General features: G+C 38.7%; 1 protein-coding gene and 2 long non-coding RNA genes across 3 annotated transcripts in view; 1 reads left to right on the forward strand and 2 right to left on the reverse strand.

Annotated features, from left to right (window-relative positions):
- The window catches only part of PDE6C (phosphodiesterase 6C), a 48,484-nt gene extending 29,310 nt beyond the window's left edge, over positions 1–19,174 (forward strand). Inside the window, exons 15-22 of the mRNA XM_035025297.1 lie at positions 4,109–4,196; positions 11,093–11,193; positions 13,014–13,121; positions 13,207–13,270; positions 15,608–15,682; positions 15,798–15,881; positions 16,262–16,418; positions 18,849–19,174. Coding sequence (XP_034881188.1) covers positions 4,109–4,196; positions 11,093–11,193; positions 13,014–13,121; positions 13,207–13,270; positions 15,608–15,682; positions 15,798–15,881; positions 16,262–16,418; positions 18,849–18,910 — 739 coding nt within the window. The 3' untranslated portion in view covers positions 18,911–19,174. The remainder of the gene's footprint in view (positions 1–4,108; positions 4,197–11,092; positions 11,194–13,013; positions 13,122–13,206; positions 13,271–15,607; positions 15,683–15,797; positions 15,882–16,261; positions 16,419–18,848) is intronic.
- On the reverse strand, positions 3,461–8,897 carry LOC118023844. The gene is made up of 3 exons (XR_004682915.1): positions 8,688–8,897; positions 7,175–7,365; positions 3,461–3,606 (listed from the first exon to the last, which is right to left on the reverse strand). It is a non-coding gene; the product is annotated as an uncharacterized LOC118023844 (long non-coding RNA).
- Positions 9,221–17,649, reverse strand: LOC118023835. Its single transcript, XR_004682913.1, has 3 exons — positions 12,789–17,649; positions 11,378–11,568; positions 9,221–9,326 (listed from the first exon to the last, which is right to left on the reverse strand). It is a non-coding gene; the product is annotated as an uncharacterized LOC118023835 (long non-coding RNA).

Here is a 19,174-nt window from a genome sequence, read left to right on the forward strand (position 1 = left end):
CCGGGACAAAAATATGAGGAATGTTAGAATTTATCCCATCCCCCATCCAACGCAGGCCTCTCCTCGACTGCCTTCCTCCCGATGTCCTCAAGTCCACATCCGGTTTTTTCCCATAATGGCCCACAGGCCACACCGCTCTTCTCTTAGGTGATTCTGATGGTTGGATGTTCTTCATGATACTGAACTGAAACTGGTCTCCCAATCACATCTGTTTGTCCCATTCAGGTCTCTCTCTGGAGCTGCTAGAATATGTATAATTTCTCAACCACAGGCCATTCCTTCATATTAAAGAGAATTATCTCTTCTCCCCCCTCCTTTCCTGGTTGCACACACCCAGTTGTTTAAACCATTTTATATGTAAGTTTCCACACATGTCATTTTATCTGCTATTCTTCTGTGAATCCAGTCTAGTGTTTTTATGTCATTCTTTAAATGCGGATTTATGTCATTCTTTAAATGCGGGTTTAACACAATAATCCAGACAGGATCTGAAGTGGTTTATATTTCATCTTAATTAAATTTCATCTTCTTGATTCTTCATTTCACTCTTAATTGAAATCGCCATTTGTCACACTCTGTCAGCCAATGGATTTGTTATTTTTTCCAGTTTTTTATCATTGGAAAATTAGTCATGATTTCCATTAATATTCATTCAAGTCACTGATAAAAATTATGCATCAGAACAAGAGCAAGGGCAAAATTTTGGGGCCCAGGGTTTCCAGCCTGGAAACCTACTCCCAGGGTTGAAGACAGTCAATTAAGCACACTCACTGGGCTCTGCCGCCCAGCTGTGTGAGTGGATACACTCACTATTCCAGCACCTACTGCAGGTATCCTGAGGTGTCCTGTCAACTGCTTCGCTGAAATCCAGACACAGAGGGTCCATGGCCTTCCACTCCCACCAACCCTGTCACAGAAGTGTCCATAACATCAACCTGGCCTCATGTTCTCCTTCTAAACCTTCTCTGGGATTTCCTAATGATTATTCTGTAAGTGCTCACAAACTCCGAAATAGTTTAAACTGTTTCAGAGATAAAGGTCAATCTTCCTGTTCTGTCATCTACAGATTGTGTCATTTTCTGCTTCTTAAATTTTAGGATAAAATTTACTTGTATCCAGTCTTCAGTCATCTCCTCCACCACCTCAAAATTCTCCAGGGAATACTGACAGTGGTGCCCCCCCCCCCACTATAATCCTCAGATTTCTTCAGGAAGTTGGGATGTTACTCATCTACCTTAAAAAAACCCCTTAGCACTTTCTTACCAACACTTGCCCTTGTTGTAGTCTTAATTTCCAAAAATCATTCTTGAAAAGACCAGGAAAACTGGTAGGTTGGCTAGTCAAGTCACACCATGATCTCTGTTGCTTGAGTTTCTCTCCTTTGGTTATTTTTCTCTCGGGACAGTCACACAGTCTAAACTAGCTATTTTCCATACTTCAAGCTTACTGTTGCCAGACTTCCAAAATTCAGAGAATTATTGATGGGTGGTGTGATTTAAAGATTTTATTTATTTATTTATTTATTTGACAGAGAGAGAGAGAGACAGCGAGAGAAGGAACACAAGCAGGGGGAGTGGGCGAGGGAGAAGCAGGCTTCCCGCCAAGCAGGAGCCCGATGTGGGGCTCGATCCCAGGACCCTGGGATCATGACCTGAGCCGAAGGCAGATGCTTAACGACTGAGCCACCCAGCCACCCCGATGGGTGGTGTGATTTAAAAAAATATTTTTTCTCAGTATCCCATGGAAACTTTTAATAACATTTCTGAAATTTACTTTTAAAATATCTTGCCAAATTCATTTTCTCTCCAAATATGTCTATACATATGTTTGTGTGTCTGTGTATGTATATAAATTAGTTTTTTCTTTTTACTGAACCATCTGTGAGTCATGCAGACATCATGACATTTTACCCCGAAATGTTTCAGCATGTATCTCCTAAGAATAAGGGAGACATTTGCCCATAGAAACACAACATGATGATCACCCTGAGGAAATTTAACATTAGTACAATACTATTATCCAATATAGAATGTTTATTCAAATGATTCCAATTTTCCCAATAATGTCCTTTATAGCTTTTTATCCCCTCTGATTCAGGATCTAATCAAGGATCACCCCTTGTGTTTGGTTGTCCAGTATTTTTAATCTCTTTGAATGGAATAGCTCCTCAACCTTCTTGTGTCTTTCTGAATATTGCCATTTTTGAGTCTGGGCCAGTTCTGGTGCAGGAAAGCCCTCAATTTGGGTTTTCCCAGTGGTTTCCTGATTACCAGACTCAGGGTAAACGTTTTTGGTGGGAATTCAACATGGATGATGCCCTTCTCAGCACATCAGGAGGCCCATGATAGCAATTTGTCCCATTATTTATGAGGTTTAGTTAAATTATTTATGGGCAATATCTAGGAGATCTCTTTATGTAAAGGTACATTTTCTCCTTTGTATTAATAAGTAATTGGGGAGGTGTTATTCTGAGACTGGATGTATCGCTAACTCCCCAGAAATCTTTCTTTATTTTAAACCCAAAGGAATTAAAGACACCATTCTTTTCTGACTGGAATCGAGCTTTAATTAATTTTTTAAATCTCCAGCACTGACACAGAGGAGGTATTTAAATATGGGCTAAAATTATGATCAATTATCATATTGCTCAGACACAGTCTGATTGTTCCCTAACTAATGCATGTGGGTTACCAGACTTGTTAGTGACCTGTTACTATCTCCTCTACTCCCTAAAGTTCTGTTCTTTCTGAAATAAGATGAAACTTCTCTACTAAGGCTGCCTCCCCTATCTCTGATTTCTTCCTTTCTTAAAGTTATTTAGGGGCGCCTGGGTGGCTCAGTCGTTAAGCATCTGCCTTCGGCTCAGGTCATGATCCCAGAGTCCTGGGATCGAGCCCCGCATTGGGCTCCCTGCTCGGCGGAAAGCCTGCTTCTCCCTCTCCCACTCCCCCTGTTTGTGTTCCCTCTCTCGCTGTGTCTCTGTCAAATAAATAAATTTAAAAAAAATTATTTATTCGTTCCATATTTCTATAACAAAGTCTTCACATTACCTGTGTAAGCCTTTGGCCTCAGCCTCTCTCCATCACTTCCTCTCTCTCCCTGTTATTTTCGAGGGTTTCCCCTTCCTCAAACAGAAAGACTTGAAGGAAGACAGGGCACCCAAGACTGCAGTCCCCACTTATAGAAAGCTGTGACCTAACCATTAACAAATGGGAATTTTAACTTTAAAATTGATATCCCTGTCCTGAAGGAGGAAAGAAATGATCACTTTATAATCATTTTTATTTTGGTTCCTGGAAATTCTTTTTTTTAAAGATTTTATTTATTCATTTGAGAGAGAGAGTGAGAGAGAGCTTGAGAGTGGGGGGAGGGGGAGAGGGAGAAGCAGGCTCCCCACTGAGCAGGGAGGCTGATGCGGGGCTCGATCCCAGGACCCTGAGATCATGCCCTGAGCCGAAGGCAGATGCTTAGCTGACTGAGCCACACAGGTGCCCCAGTTCCTGGAAATTCTTAATAAACATTTTCCATGCAAATGATCTGTGGGCCTTCAACAGGTTTGTTCCATGTTCTGAGAGTCACAGGCCAGTGCCGTAAGCTCCAGGGAACCTAAAGATTTTAAAGATGCAGGGGATGAACCAAACTTCCTAATTTAAATAATTCAGTCTTTTTATGCATTCAACAAATTAGGTTTTTTTTAGAGTTTTTTTAAAGAGCGTATTCTCGGGCGCCGGGTGGCTCAGTTGGTTAAGCGACTGCCTTCAGCTCAGGTCATGATCCCAGGGTCCTGGGATCGAGTCCCGCATCGGGCTCCCTGCTCTGCGGGGAGCCTGCTTCTCCCTCTCCCACTCCCCCTGCTTGTGTTCCCTCTCTCGCTGTGTCTCTCTCTGTCAAATAAATTTAAAAAATCTTTAAAAAAAAATAAAAAATAATAAAGAGCGTATTCTCACGTTCTAAATCTAAAACATCAGTCCCGATGTGTTACTTTCGATCATTTCATAGTCATTAGTGGAGAGGGAGAAGGAAGAAATGGAAAACGTCCTCAGAGAGTAAAGACTCTATACTGTAATCTCTAAGCAGCTAAACTTATGGCATATCCTCTTCCTCCTAGATCCACGTCTCCATTAGCAAAGCTTCATGGATCTTCCATTCTGGAGAGGCACCACCTGGAGTACAGTAAGACTCTCCTGCAGGATGAGGTACATGAGCCTTTCTCCAGGGCAGCTCAGAAGCTTTGGATCAAAGCAATAACCCAAGAAAATGCTTAGAAAGAGGATGGCCTTGAGTTATGGCAGTTGACAGTCTATATCCTTATTGAAGTCAGTTGCTAGAAATGGCTATCTTGCAAGTGTTTTGAACAACCAGTTTGGAAGGAGCGGAGATAGAAAAGAGCCAGGGAAAGACAAAATCTCTGTGGGTCCGTGGAGAAAGAATAAAAAGCTTATGTAGATGTGAGAGGGCCCTGTGCATCCTAAAGTGTATATATATACATATATATATATATATGGAAAGAGGAAAGGAGGCTAGATAGCCAATGATTTTCTTATTCATGGGGCATGCCCTGTGAGGCTTTGTATCTTTGAGGAAGTCAAGCTTTGGTAGGGGGGGTAAGCATGAAATTAGCATATAAGACAGAAACAGACAACTGCCGTCAGAGAGGCACTGGTAATGCTCTGAGATTCTAGAAGGAGATCCCACATTTAGGAGTAGGCAGGGCATAGGGGAGCAGAGGGGTGGGATCAGGGACAGCTTTGTGCAGGAAGCTTGGTCTTGAATTCACTTTGATTTGCACATGTCATGTACTACTAACATTCCATAGGAGGCCGTCATTCTTCCTTTTATGAATTTTATTTAAGGGTATATAGGCTTGTGGAAAAGTTGTGGATATGTAATATAGTTATACTTTAAAAAAATCTCTTGAGAAGGTTCCAAACCAAAACTGATTAAAACGAGTCCTTATTAGATGGAGGGAAACACTTGTCATAGCAGAGAACTTGTTGAGAATCACACGTGCTCAGTTGGGAGAAATAAGCCCTCTGGGGGGTGGAGCTTTTCTCAGTTTCTGTAACAATCTTTTATTAAAGGCTCAGGGAAGGAACATACAGAAATATGCTCAAGTCTAGAGATAACACTAAATTCTCCCAAATAATGTAAAGAAAGCCAAGTGGGGAAACTTGTAAGGCAGAGTGACCAAGCAGAAAGGTAGAAAAAGAAAAAAAAAGAAAAAAAAAAAACTTGAGTGTTTTTAATAGCCTGTGATTGATGCCGCACCCACACAGGGGGACCCAGACCGAGTGCATCAGAATTCACGGGGCGGGGGTGTACAGAATGTTAAAAACAGTTCCTGGGCTTCATTTTGCACTTACTGATGGGGCTTTCTGGGATTCTGGCCCAGGAATTTGCATTTTTCGTTTTTTTTTTTTTTTTAAGATTTTATTTATTTATTTGAGAGAGAGAGAGACATAGAGCCAGCAAGAGCATGAGTGGGGGGTGGTGGGGAGGCAGAAGGAGAGGGAGAAGCAGAATCCCCGCTGAGCAGGGAGCCTGATGCAGGGCTCGATCCCAGGACCCTGAGATCATGAGGCCTGAGCCAAAGGCAGACACTTAACCGACTGAGACACCTAGGCACCTCATGCATTTTTAATGAGAATGATAATTCTGGTGTAAAGCCAGAACCTCTCCCTGCAGTAGCATTTATAACATAAAAATGATGATATTATTTGTTCTATGAAAATTAAAAGGAATAGAATTGAAAGTAATTCAGGAAGACAAGAATAAATTGCTGTTACTAATTTGTTATGAGTCTTTGTTGGGACAATCTTATATTTTTGAGCAAGAATTTTCTCTACTTTTTATAATCAGTGGTGTCACTGATTATGTGACACCACAAGCAGGTAGTGTCGAATATAAATTATTATTTAATTTTACGTGTTCCTACTAAAGCAAAATATATTTTAAGAACTTCAGCCAAGGGGACCCTGGGTGGCTCAGTCGGTTAAGCGTCTGCCTTTGGCTCGGGTCATGATCTCAGGGTCCTGGGCTCGATCCCACATTGGGCTCCCTGCTCAGTGGGGAGTCTGCTTCTTCCTCTGACTACAGCTCCCCCTGCTTCTGCTCTCTCTCTCTGTCAAATAAATAAATAAAATCTTAAAAAAAAGAATTTCAACCAAGTGTTTAAATGCTTAACATTTGGGAGGGGGGTAGGAGGGTGGGGGTGGGGTGGGGGTCCTCGTATCTCATACGGTTTTCTGGAATTTAAAGGTTTATAATAGACTTGTTGTTTTCCATCTCTTTTAATGTTATTTACTCTGGAGTCTGAAACTGGTTTTGATGGCTATATAAAGGCTTATTATTCTTTCTAAAAAGTCATACTACATCTCAGTAATCCATACCACCTTGGCAAGGACCTGTCTACAATGCTATCCAACCTGCTAACTGCAAACTTACAAGGCCTGTAAATAGAGTCGCTAGGCAATGCAATCACAGAGCTTTTTATGAGCAGGCAAATGGAACGCTAAGAAAAATGAAATTTTTAGCCATCAGATGTTCTTTTTACACTTTTGGGAGACAGTATTGTTGTTTCATTTACTTTTTCGTATAAAGAAAATGTTTGCATTAAAAGCATTTAAATAAGGGCATCCTCATGATTTATATAACAATTTTGACATTTAGTGGTCATTACTCAGCCATTTTGTTTTGTATATTATGAGGCTTTATATTAAAATGTCCTTATGTCCTAGTAGAGTGGGATTCACAGTTCTGAGGATTAAGAAACACCCGTATTCCAAACCAGACAGAAGTCCACTCTTTCACCTGAGTCAACAGGTGGAAAACTTGCTAGTCAAATTTGTAAGAGTATAAACTTTAATGCCATCATGTATTGTAGAAACAACAAAATGAATTGCTCAGCTTAACAGAACCCTGTTATTATTCAAAACACTTCCTTACAGAGTTTATGATAATTCTATTTATGCTTTTCCATACCAACTTCATCCTATACAAAGGAGTGAAGAAGCAATGAAATATCCTGTGTATGGTCCCATCGAGCCATGAACACGTTGGCAATGTCTTCTGATGGGTATTGCAGGTACCACACTGAAGGCTGGAACAGCCTGTACTTTCTCCAGCCTCACCTCACCTGAAAGCCCTACTCAGGATGTACTGGAGTCATTCCTACCTATTTTGGTGTACTGTTCAGAATTGATATGTTTACTGCCATTTTAATAGGAGAGGAGAACAAACATAGACTCTTTCTGTGGGCTAGGGAGAGCAGCTGAGCACGCCTGGGCCCTGCTGGAGTCAGCTGGGAAACGGGCCTCCTCTCATGCTCTGGGCCACCTGTCCCCACCTTAGGTTTTCAGCACAGTCCTTGGGAAGACAAATGGAATATTACATACATACATGTTTTTAAAATCAGTGACTCCATAGTGGTTGTAAAAATTACACTTGCAAATATAAAAACTCAACGACAGGGGAAAACTAAAAAACAAATATAAAAAAAATATTTCAAATACTATCACTCAAAAAATTGCTATTTCAGTACCACCTGATGAACTTCTTGTGGCCACCTGTGAGTATACAGGCAGAATGGAAACAATTTTAGAAAAATGGGATCATACTATCCAAGCTTTTTTTTTAAAGTCAGTTATGTTTTTAAAATCACCTTATTAAAGTATAATATGTGTACAATAAACTGCACCCCTTCAATGTGTATAATTTTGAGTTTATATAATTTTATACACCTAAGAAACCATCACCACAATCAAGATATAGAACATTTCTGTCACCCCAAACCATTCCTCATGCCCCTTTGCAGTGCGTACCTCTCTGCTCCCAGCCCTAGACAACTGTTGAAATGCTTTCAGTCACTATAAATTAGTTTAGATTTTTGTAGATTTTATGTAAATGCAATTACACAAGTACTCTTTTGTGCTGGCTTCTTTCATACAAAGCAATGATTTTGAGATGTGTCTGCGTTGTATATATCAGTGATTCATTTTCATTGCTGATTAGTTTTCCATTTATCTTTATGTAATTCTATTTGAATTTAATAGAAGAAACATTTTGGAAATGGAAGGAATTGCAGAGCTTTAGACACTGTGTCTTTAAACAAGAGCTACTAGCTCTTAAAGAGCCCTCTACAATGAACAAATGAGAAATTGTGAAAAACTATAGCTCAGCATTTAGAATTTTGATATTTTTCGCCTATATGTATTAACTTTATACTATCTATTAACTCACTATAAAACATGAAGCAATGAAAATACTTCTGCTTCTTCCCATATCTTCGTCTGTTTTGTAAGGTGTTTATTATCATTAGCATTTTTTTACCATTATCAGTATTTATAAAATTCACATGTTGCTCGATAATTTCCACACACTTACATACAACACAGGTACTCATCAGGACAAGCGCACTCCTTAATCCCCATCCCCTATTTCCCCCGCGTCCCCACCCTTCCCCCTCCAGTAACCATTGGTTCGCTCTCTGTAGTTAAGTCTGTTTCTTGGTTTGCCTCTCTCTCTCTTCTTTTCCCCCATGATCATTTGTTTTGTTTCTTAAATTCCACATACGAGTGAAATCATATGGCATTTGTCTTTCTCTGACTTATTTCACTTAGCATAATACTCTCTAGCTCCAACACAATTGCTTATTCTTAATTCTACTTTTAAATGGGCCCAATACTTACAATCAATCCTTTTACTCTGGCTTCTCCATTCCTCTGTATTTTATTTTGACTCACATGTTGATTGGCTAGGTTTTTGAAATGGTAGTTTTTCCAAGAGAGGTTAAACTAAGTACATGCTTAAGAATACCTGTTTGTTACATTTGTTTTTGAAGATCAGTTTGGCGGGACATAAAGGTCTTGCATCATGCTTTTTCTCAGAAATTGGAGGACATTGCTTCACTGTCTTTTGGCATTGAAGTATTGCCCTGAAGAGCTGTATATGGCTAATCTTTTTGTCTTACATGTGACTTGCTTTTTCTGCATAGATGTTCATCTGATACTTAATTCTTCATATTTTATTTATTTATTTTTTAAAGATTTTATTTATTGATTTGACAGAGACAGACATAGCAGGAACGGGAGCACAAGCAGGGGGAGTGGGAGAGGGAGAAGCAGGCTTCCCGCCGAGCAGAAAGCCCAATGCGGAGCTCAATCACAGGACGCTGGGATCATGACCTGAGCCGAAGGCAGATGCTTAACAACTGAGCCACCCGGGCACCCCAATTCTTCATATTTTAGTAACGTCATCTGGATGTCTTGGTGTTGATCATCTTGTATTAATTTCTTCCTGCTCTAATCACTTGGCTCTGCCTTAGCTTACTAAAAAAAAAAAAAAAAAAGCATGTGTGTATATATGTTTATTAACTCAATTTGTTCCCAAAAATTTTATTGGAGCTTCCAAAAATACAAAAACAAGGGTGGGAGGGTGTTAAAGAAAAAGAAATAGGACTACTGGAAAAATAAAATGAAGATGAATTATAGTAAAGTCCCAAAATGTATACAGCGAAAGGTATAAGACATGGGCCCCAAATTTGGTCAAGGGCTTTCTAGCCACTAATATAAAACAGAAGCAGGATCTTTTATATGAATCTATATCCATAGGTTATAAAGAAACTACTTAGAAGCTCTTCTTTTAAGATCCTTAGATATGAAAGAAAAGAGAAAATAAAAAGTATATAGAATTAAGACAGGGTTTTTTCAATTAGAAGATTTGTCCATGTTTTTAGATGAAAGTGAAAATGAGTGAGAAGGGGCACCTGGGTGGCTCAGTCGGTTAAGCATCTGCCTTTGGCTCAGGTCATGATCCCAGAGTCCTGGGATCAAGGCCCAGGTCTTCGGGCTCCCTGCTCAGCAGGGAGCCTGCTTCTCTCTCTCCCTCTGCCTGCTGCCCCTCCGCCCCCCGCTTGTGCTCTCTCTCTCTCTGTCAAATAAATAAATAAAATCTTTAAAAAGAAAATGAGAAAAAAAGATAAGAATGTGATTCAGGTCTACATATGTATTTTATAACCGTCAACTTCATTTGGCAAAACCACTATACATCTGTCCTTTGGCCTGTATGCCTAAAATGATTTATTTGGAATATGAGACCTTTTGCAAAATGATACATATTGTTACAGTACTATTAACTAGGTGTAGTTTGTTGTTTAAAATGATGTAATCATCAAGGGACCCCTGGGTGGCTCAGTTAGTTAAGTGTCTGCCTTCAGCTCAGGTCATGATCCCAGGATCCTGGGATCGAGCCCCGCATCGGGCTCCCTGCTCAGCAGGGGAGCCCGCTTCTCCATCTGCCTGCCACTCCCCCTGCTTGTGTGTGCTCTCTCTCTCTCTCTCTCTCCCCCAATCTCTCTCTCCCTGTCTCTCTCTCTGACAAATAAATAAAATCTTAAAAATAAATAAAATAAAATAATGTACTCATCAAAATGATACATATTAGAATATGAGAGCTTTTAAAAACCACTCCCAAATTTACTCTCATTTTCTAGGACACTATGAAGCTGATCCATATATGAGGAGAGTATTAGTGGGAAACTCTTTGAAGAAAGGTCTAGTTAAGTTTTTGTAAAATATAATTGCAAGAAAACATTTTAAGAACAACTTGAGAGGATTTCATTATTTTTTTTTTCTGATATATACATGAGTACTAGTGTAACTTGTAGTTTCTGAAAGTTTTCCAACAACTTCTATGATTACTCTAAAATTATCTGGTGGATAATTCAGCATATCTAACAATGGGATGTACCAGATATTCTTTATTAAAACCCCTCCATTAATATAAGCAAAATTAAAATTTATTGTTATATTTATAAATGATCCTGGAGAAAACACTTTTATTTACTCCCCAAACTTATACACTGATTACAAGAATATTTGCTAAGAATATCTATTTTTATAGTTTAAATTACCTTACTCAAAGTAGAGGGGTAACTTAACCCAAGAGAGAAAGCTAAAAGCTTTCTTCCATGCTAATTATCTTTATTTTGTTAGGCATAGTTTGGTTTATTTGTTGAATCAAAGGCAAATTAATGTTTGCACTTTATTGTGATTTTTTTTAAATAGTCCCATTTATGTGAATTTTTATCTTACAGAGTTTAAATATCTTCCAGAACCTAAATAAACGCCAGTTTGAAACAGTTATTCATTTGTTTGAAGTTGCAATAATAGCAACTGACCTGGCTTTATATTTCAAGTAAGTACAGAACTCCCTTACGCTCTATGTGTTTCTGCCTTGCATAAATGACCCACTGCATTCAAGTTAAAAGGCATTTCTTCACACACACATTTATTCACTTTCCTTTTGGATCATCAGTAGAATACCCTCAAGGTACCTGATAATTTCCTAGACATCTGAAAACATATTTTAAAAAACTAACCTCCTAATGTCAATTAGTTTGTTGTCTGAAGAAGTTCGAACTGAAGGATGTACAGCAAGGTTGGTGCATTGCCCAAAGAGTGATGCCACACAGCCTTAGGAGGTGATCTTGGTCCTGGTGGATTCATCATGGTCCAGGGTCTGATATTTAGAGTTGCAGGATCAGACATTTGATTCTTCTGGAACCTGGGACTAAAAAATCTTGGTGATACTGATGCACATTAACCAAACACATAATTCTGAGTTACATACAGCAGAGCACTAGCCTATTTACAATAATAATAACCAAGGAGACCAGAGACTCCAAGCTTCTGCCCATTTTCTTGTCAGTGAACTATAAAGTTGTTGGTGAAAACAGATTAGAACAAGGTGAACTAGTTATAATGTCCAACTCTTTAATGACTTAGATGGGTAGTATCAAATTGTGCCTCTCTGGTCCTTCTTAATTACAAATTTAGTTATTCTATAGTCCGAAGATGAAGACAGATACTTAGAATAACATAATTGATATCCAAACATCCATAACCCAGATTCGACAAATGCTAAGATTTTGCCACACCCATCTGAGATCTTTTTTTTTTTTTTATGGAAAAAAAAGTAATGCAATTGAGGCATCCCATCTCATTCCACAAAAAGCCCCTCCTTCTCCCTCACAGATACCATCATTCTGATGTTGATGTGTACTCATCCTTTCCATCCATGTTTTTATATTAAGTGTTTGAAAATTGTCCATAAATGGTATCCTACTGTACATACTTTTCTACAACTTGCTTTTTCATGTAACATTATGTTTTAAAGATTTACTTTGGTGGTATATGAAGATCCAGTTCATTAGTTTTAACTGTATATTCAACTTTATGAAGATGCCATAATGAATTCAGCTGTTCTTCTACACATGGATATTTAGATCATTTCTAACTTTTCATTATTGTTGACAATGCTGTATTGTATATCCTTGTACGCATGTGAGTTTCTCTAATGTACATGCCTAGAAACGGGACTGCTATAGGGTTTGCAAATCTTCAGTCTTAATACTACATTGCAAAACTGCACTCCTGAGTAGTTTTCCCAATTTAAATTCCCACCAGCAGTGTGCAAGAGTTTCTGTTATCCCGTATCTGAACTACCTTTGATCTGGGCACACTTACATCTATCTATTCACTTATTTATCTTGTCAATTTGAGTAGAGATGGTATCTTATTGATGTTCAAATTTGTATTTTTTTACCAGTGACATTGAGCATCTTTTCATGTATTTTAGGTTCTAATTCTTTGTTGGTTTTATGCATTTTTTATCATCATTTATCTCATCACAGACTGTGGCCTTTATGTTTATGTTGTTTTGTCACGTTAATTTGTCACATGTTACTTTTAGTTTTAATGTATTCAATTTTTTAATGTATTCAAACTTACCAATTCCTTTTTTCCTTTTGTGGCTTGTGGTTTTTCTGTCTTAAACCTTTTCTGTGCCAAGGTTAACAGCCATTCCCTGTTCTCTTCTCCCCTGTGACCCTTTAGATCCACTATGTGGACATCTGATGCAAAGTGGGAACATGAAATCTGAAAAGCATATATTAAAGATACTTTTTATCTCTGGTCTTACATGCTAAAATTGTTGCAAAGCTGTATCTTTTTTAGGAAGAGAAGCATGTTTCAAAAAATTGTTGATGCCTGTGAAAAAATGGAAACTGAAGAAGAGGCCATCAAATATGTAACCATTGATCCAACCAAAAAGGAGATTGTCATGTAAGTAGTCAGAATTTTATTCCTCTTTTGGCAAAAAAAGATATTTTGCATATCTTTGTTTTAACAAGTGTTGTTTTCTCTCAAGGGCAATGATGATGACTGCATGTGACTTGTCAGCTATAACCAAACCCTGGGAGGTACAAAGTCAGGCGAGTACAGTTATGTTTCCTTTTCCGTCACTTGCACAGGTACTACCTAGATCCATGTAAGAGCGAACGTGAAGATTCTGGCAATCTTGGAATTTTGTTATAGCTAGCAATTATGTGACTATATATTTTGTAAGCAATTATCTTTCATTACCCTGGAACAAACAATCGGTTTATAATTTAAAAAGAAAAATGAAACTTGAGACGTTAAGACAAAAAATGTTCCCTGTTGGATTTCTGCTAATGAAGAAAGATAACTAGCTTTCAAGAGCTCACAAGTGTCAATAAGACAATAAGTCATTTGGTTAGGCCCCAGAACAAGGCAAAGAGAAGGGACCTTAGAAAGGAAATGCTTTCTGCAAAGAATTCCTTATCATTGAACAGACTGCAAAAAGTTTATATACAATTATTCAGGGAATGTCTGAGTTTTTAACAGAGGAGATAAATTGGCACAAGACAAAGATGAATCATTAGTGCTTTCCTCTATCAAGGGTGGTTTTGCTCCTACAACCTCTTCTTCACTGTGTTATCAATAATTAAAAGGCACTGTCTATAGTAAGTTCATGTTTAAGGGTGCCTTCCCCAGTTTTTTGCCAACCTCAGGGAGTGAGAGTCAGGAGTCACCAGTTTACTATTTGATTTCTTACTAAGCTTCTCTTTTTCCCTCAGTGACTTCTAGGAGAAACCCTACATGGAAGAAAGGCCAGAATTCACTGGGTTCAACTATAATTGTGGGTTGTATGAATAAAGATAGAATAATTAGAACCATTAAATTCCAAACCAAACACTTGTGCTCCTTCCACCCTGACATGCCTGTTCTTCCTCCTTGATTCTTTATCTGCACAATCACCCAGGCCAGAAACCTGGGGCCTTGCATGAAGTTCACCTCCCTATTCCTGTCTGTCACATTGGCTACTGCCTCAGGTCAGACTTCCTCTTTCATCAGCACGATGGTGGCGGGACCCTCCTAAGGGATCCTTCTTCATCCTTAGCTACCCAGCCCTCCTCTGAGCTGCTGCTGGGATTATTTATAGATAGAGCTCTGCTCAGCCACTCCTCTCCTTCTAAACTCCCCACAGCCAGAGGTTTCCAAGCTTTCTTTTAAAAAAGAAGTAAAGTCCTCCCCACCCCACCCCCAATAAAGACCACTTATATGAAAGAAAAAACCAACGTTACTCTAGCTGAAATCTCTCTTGGCTGGGGCTGCTAGTACTCTTTGGTGCACTAGGGCTCCAGGAATAAGAATCACCGTTCTAGAGAATCAAACTTCCTAGCAAAGCTTATATGGCCTGTCACTACCTGTCCTTGTCCTTAACTCACACTCACCAGATTATTTCCTGGCACTCTCTCCCATTCACCATCTCTCACGCTAAGCTCTGGATGTTCAGTTTTATCTCTGCAGATAGTCTTCCCCTCCTCTTTATCTGAAAAACTACTATTCATCCTTGATGCAACATAAATGCAAGCTCCTTTATGAAACTCATCCTTACTTCCTTCTCCTCAATCCCCAGCACTTCATACTACTACTGTTATAGCCTTTACCCACATGGTTTACATGACTATCTCTACAAGACTGGAAGCATCTTAAAGAAAAAGGTCACATCTGATTCCTCCTGGCAAGCCTGGTTCATGCCAATATAAGGCAGCTAGTGGGTATTCATTAAACTTGATATTGGGTTTTTAAAAGCTCTATAAATTTACCCTCAAATATCCTTACCCTGTAATCAAGTAAAGCTGTGTTCTAATCTGTGTGCATGTGTGTACATGCAGATATGCTAGAAGCTAACAGATAAGTAGGACAAGAGGAGGATGTGTGGGAAGTTTCAGAGCTTGAAGCAAAATGTAACAGAATTAAACATCCTCCCATCTCCCCTTTTTATTGTTGAGAGGTGGTGGCAATAGCAAATAGGAGATAGGTACTCCCAGAATGGGCCTAGAATGCTGAAGTGGCAAGAGAAATTTCCCCTTCCCATTTCAATATAATCTATATTTTTCATTTTTATTTTTTTAAGATTTATTTGAGAGAGAGAGCACACGTGAGCAGGGGGAGGGGCAGAAGGAGAGGGAGAAAAAGAATCTCAAGCAGACTTCCCACTGAGCGTGGAGCCCAACACGGGGCTCAAACCCATGACCCTGAGATCATGACCTGAGCCGAAATTGAGAACCAGATGCTTAACCGACTGAACCACCCAGGCGCCATCTTTCTAAAACCAAAGAGCACGTGATGTGACAGTGCCTCAAGCATTAATATGTTATCCTTAAGTGTCACTCATACTAATAAAATGCAAATTCTCTATGAATGAGTGAGTTTCATGAGCCAAGTCTTATTCTTATTTGCAGGTGGCACTTCTGGTTGCAAATGAATTTTGGGAACAAGGAGATCTGGAGAGGACCGTGCTGCAGCAACAGCCTATTGTAAAGACCTTGACATAAAAATACACTATTTATTACAAATTATTGATACAAATCAGTTTCTTTTGTTCCCTGAGTCTTAGAAAACTATCCTTAAAGAATTTATTTCTCTTTCTAGCCTATGATGGACAGAAATAAAAAAGATGAACTACCCAAACTTCAAGTTGGATTTATTGATTTTGTCTGTACTTTTGTATATAAGGTAAGTAAACAAATTGAGTGAAATATATAATCATCTGGGGATGAGGCTTTTTCTTTCAAAGTGTTACCAAATTCAGAAGTCACCCACATGGAAAGCCATTAGGGGTATACTTGTTTCTCCAAAGTAGCTTGAGGAATTACCCTAATTTCATTCAGGGGTGGGAGAAAAACTAGAATTCAGACATGAGCACATTGAACAGATGACACGTACTCAGAAAACAGCACTGTCTTTCCTGTTTCCATGGCACTGAGTTAAGCTCATCCAAGCAGCTCTGAGCACTGAGCACTGTGACAACTCCTTATAGCTCCTTCTCTGCATATGAAAAGTACTGAAAATCAACTATATGATTTAAATAGCTTCTGACCTAAAATTCTCTCTAGGAGTTCTCACGGTTTCATAAAGAAATCACACCAATGCTGAATGGTCTTCAGAACAACAGAGTAGAATGGAAATCCCTAGCTGATGAGTATGATGCAAAGATGAAGGTGCTTGAAGAGGAGGTGAAAAAACAGGAAGAAGGAAATATGACCACAAAAGGTTAGTTAGATGGAATGTGTTTTTGCTCATTGTAAAATAGCCAGGAGTCAGGCTGAGCTTAATCTCACATGACAAAACCGTAAGTAAATGCAAACAGGAAACTTGCTTTTCAAGTAATTATAATAAATTGATTAGTGCTTTTCAGATATCCACCCCCACTCCCAACAAGTTCTTAGGAATAATTCCAGGAGGAATTGACTGGTCCAGTTGAAGTAGGGGTTGGGGTTAGGCTTCTTCATCCACTCTAGTATGTGGCTCCTGAGTACCTCCACAGAATACTGAGATTTTAGAAATACAAAAGCCATAGAATCAGTGGCATCAGAGTTAGGTGAGAAAACAATTTTAGTTCTAACATTACGCATTAGCTGTTTCTTTGGGCAACTTGCTTAACCTCTCTGAGCTCAATATTCTTCTCTATATAATGAGAAGATTTTACAGACCTCCAGCCTCCCTTCCAGACTTAAGGAAGCCCTACATGAAAGCAAAGCTGGCCAACCGAATGGGATGACTTGACAGTTATTCCAAGACTGACTGTGTCTCAAATGTCCCCATATAGTGGTTTTTCTTGATGAAACTTCTACTCCTGAAGTCACTGTTTGGTTTAACATTATCTTCAGAAAGCCACTGTTAAGATGCTTAGGATCAATTATGAGTTTATCAGATGACTCAGATGTTACCTTGAATTCAGAATGCTAATGTCATGACTTCCTATTTTGTCTTGAGATTCAGCACTTAAAAGGTTTTGTAAGAAATTTTTATTGTTTAACCAAGAAATCTGCTCTTTCTGGAAGAGCTTTGTAAAACAAAAACCAAAAAATACAACATTCTTTTTAGATGATTCCATTGTGTTTACTGGTATTTTAAAAAAATTCATGGAGGGAGAAAGTATTTTGCTTAAAAGGTTAAGGATGTCCTTCAACAGAATAAAAGTAGGAGTTTGACTTCTTGATAATCCATTCACCAATGTATTTATTGGGTGTCTATTCTGTACAAGGCCCTGGGTTCGGCAGGGCCTGGGGAAAGTTAGGGTCCTTACCTCACAGAGCTTACCCCCTGGTCGGGGAGCTAGACATTAAACCAATAAATGAACAATTAATTATCTATCATGAACAATTTATGTAACTATCAGAGGAAGCATGGGGAAGGCTTTCCTGAAGAAGGATGCTTATGCTAAACTCTGAACACAGGTGGCTTTGGCTAAGCCAAGAAAGGGGGAGGAGTTGGGGAAGAAGGAAGGAAAAGAATATGCACAAGTGTAAATGGGATCGACTCCTTAATTTCTCTTTCTTCTGTCTTCTTGTTGGTCTATAGGAATGCCACTGATTTCTGGGCATTGATTTTTATATCCTGCCACTTTACTGAATTCCTGTATGAGTTCTAGCAGTTTTGGGGTGGAGTCTTTTGGGTTTTCCACTTAAAGTATTGGGGTGGGGGATGGGTTAGCCTGGTGATGGGTATTAAAGAGAGCACATACTGAATGGAGCACTGAGTGTTATACGCAAATAACGAATCATGGAACACTACATCAAAAACTAATGATGTATGGTGATTAACATAACATAATAAAAAAAAGAATATGCACAAAGGCCTTGAAGTGGAAATAAGCTTGGTGCAACTGAAGAACGTAGAAACTGGTGTAGCTGGAGTCTAGAGAACAAGCAGGGCAAAATACCAGATAAAGCTGGTAAAGCAGTTAGGCCGGATAGTGCTGCCTTAAAGGCCTTGCTTGAGGATTTGTCCTCTAGAGCAAGGGGAGGTCATTAAAGGGATTTAGATAGGAAAGCAATAACCTGATTTGCACTTCAAAAAGATAACAAGTCTCACTCTGCTCTCCCCGTCATGCTCAAGCTCTGTCTCTCAAATAAATAACCTTAAAAAAAAAAAAAGATAACAAAAGTGGTCAATTTTACAATGCAAGTGGAAAGCAAAGGTATTTCTTAGTACAATTAAATTTAATCTTTATCTCAATTTTATGATGAACAGGATATCAGGTTCTTTAAGTGGCTCCTGATACTTTCTTTTAGTATTCAGTATATCGGATATAGATCTTCTGTTTATTTGCATAAAAAATTACTTGTGAACTTTCCTCCTGCTACCCTGAGAAGTCTCTGTGAACTAAAAACATTATCTTGTATCTTCAGGCAACAAGCTTTGTGCTTGTTGGCACAAAGCAACAACTCAGATTCCCAGATTGTGCAGTTCAGTGGTTTGAGAAACAGATGTTGTTAAATGGTTAATCATTTATAAGATTGTTTTTTAAATGGATCAACTCTGAACATTAATTCAAGTTTTAAAATGGTCAAAACCCTAGTACTTGTGTTAAAACTATTAACTAGCTATAAAGTTGATACTAACATTATGAGAGTATTAGAATAAAAACACTGTGTGTCCCCGGATTCCCAATACTACTGCTTTTCTCCTTTTTACTAGCCACAGAAGATTTAGGAGGTGGCAGTGATGACAAAAAGTCCAAAACATGTCTCATGTTATAATCTGACTGGCTGAAATTTCAAATATTGTTTCTACTTTTGAAGAAAAACAGAAGAAACAAAAGAGCTTCAGCAAACTTCATTCAGCACACCATCAACTAACAGAGTAAGAGGATCTTTAGATACGCTACTCTTATGACCACCAAAAGAAAATATATTGCTAGCCTGAAAACCCTGAGAGTAAAATAAAGTTCAACAAAAATTCAAAATATAAGATGAAAATAAGTGCATTTTTGGAGCCAAGTTGTTTTAAATTAAAAATATGCA

Source organism: Mirounga leonina, unplaced genomic scaffold (genome assembly GCF_011800145.1).
Source record: "Mirounga leonina isolate KUSES-001 unplaced genomic scaffold, KU_Mleo_1.0 Mir_114, whole genome shotgun sequence".
Classification (NCBI taxonomy): domain Eukaryota; kingdom Metazoa; phylum Chordata; class Mammalia; order Carnivora; family Phocidae; genus Mirounga; species Mirounga leonina.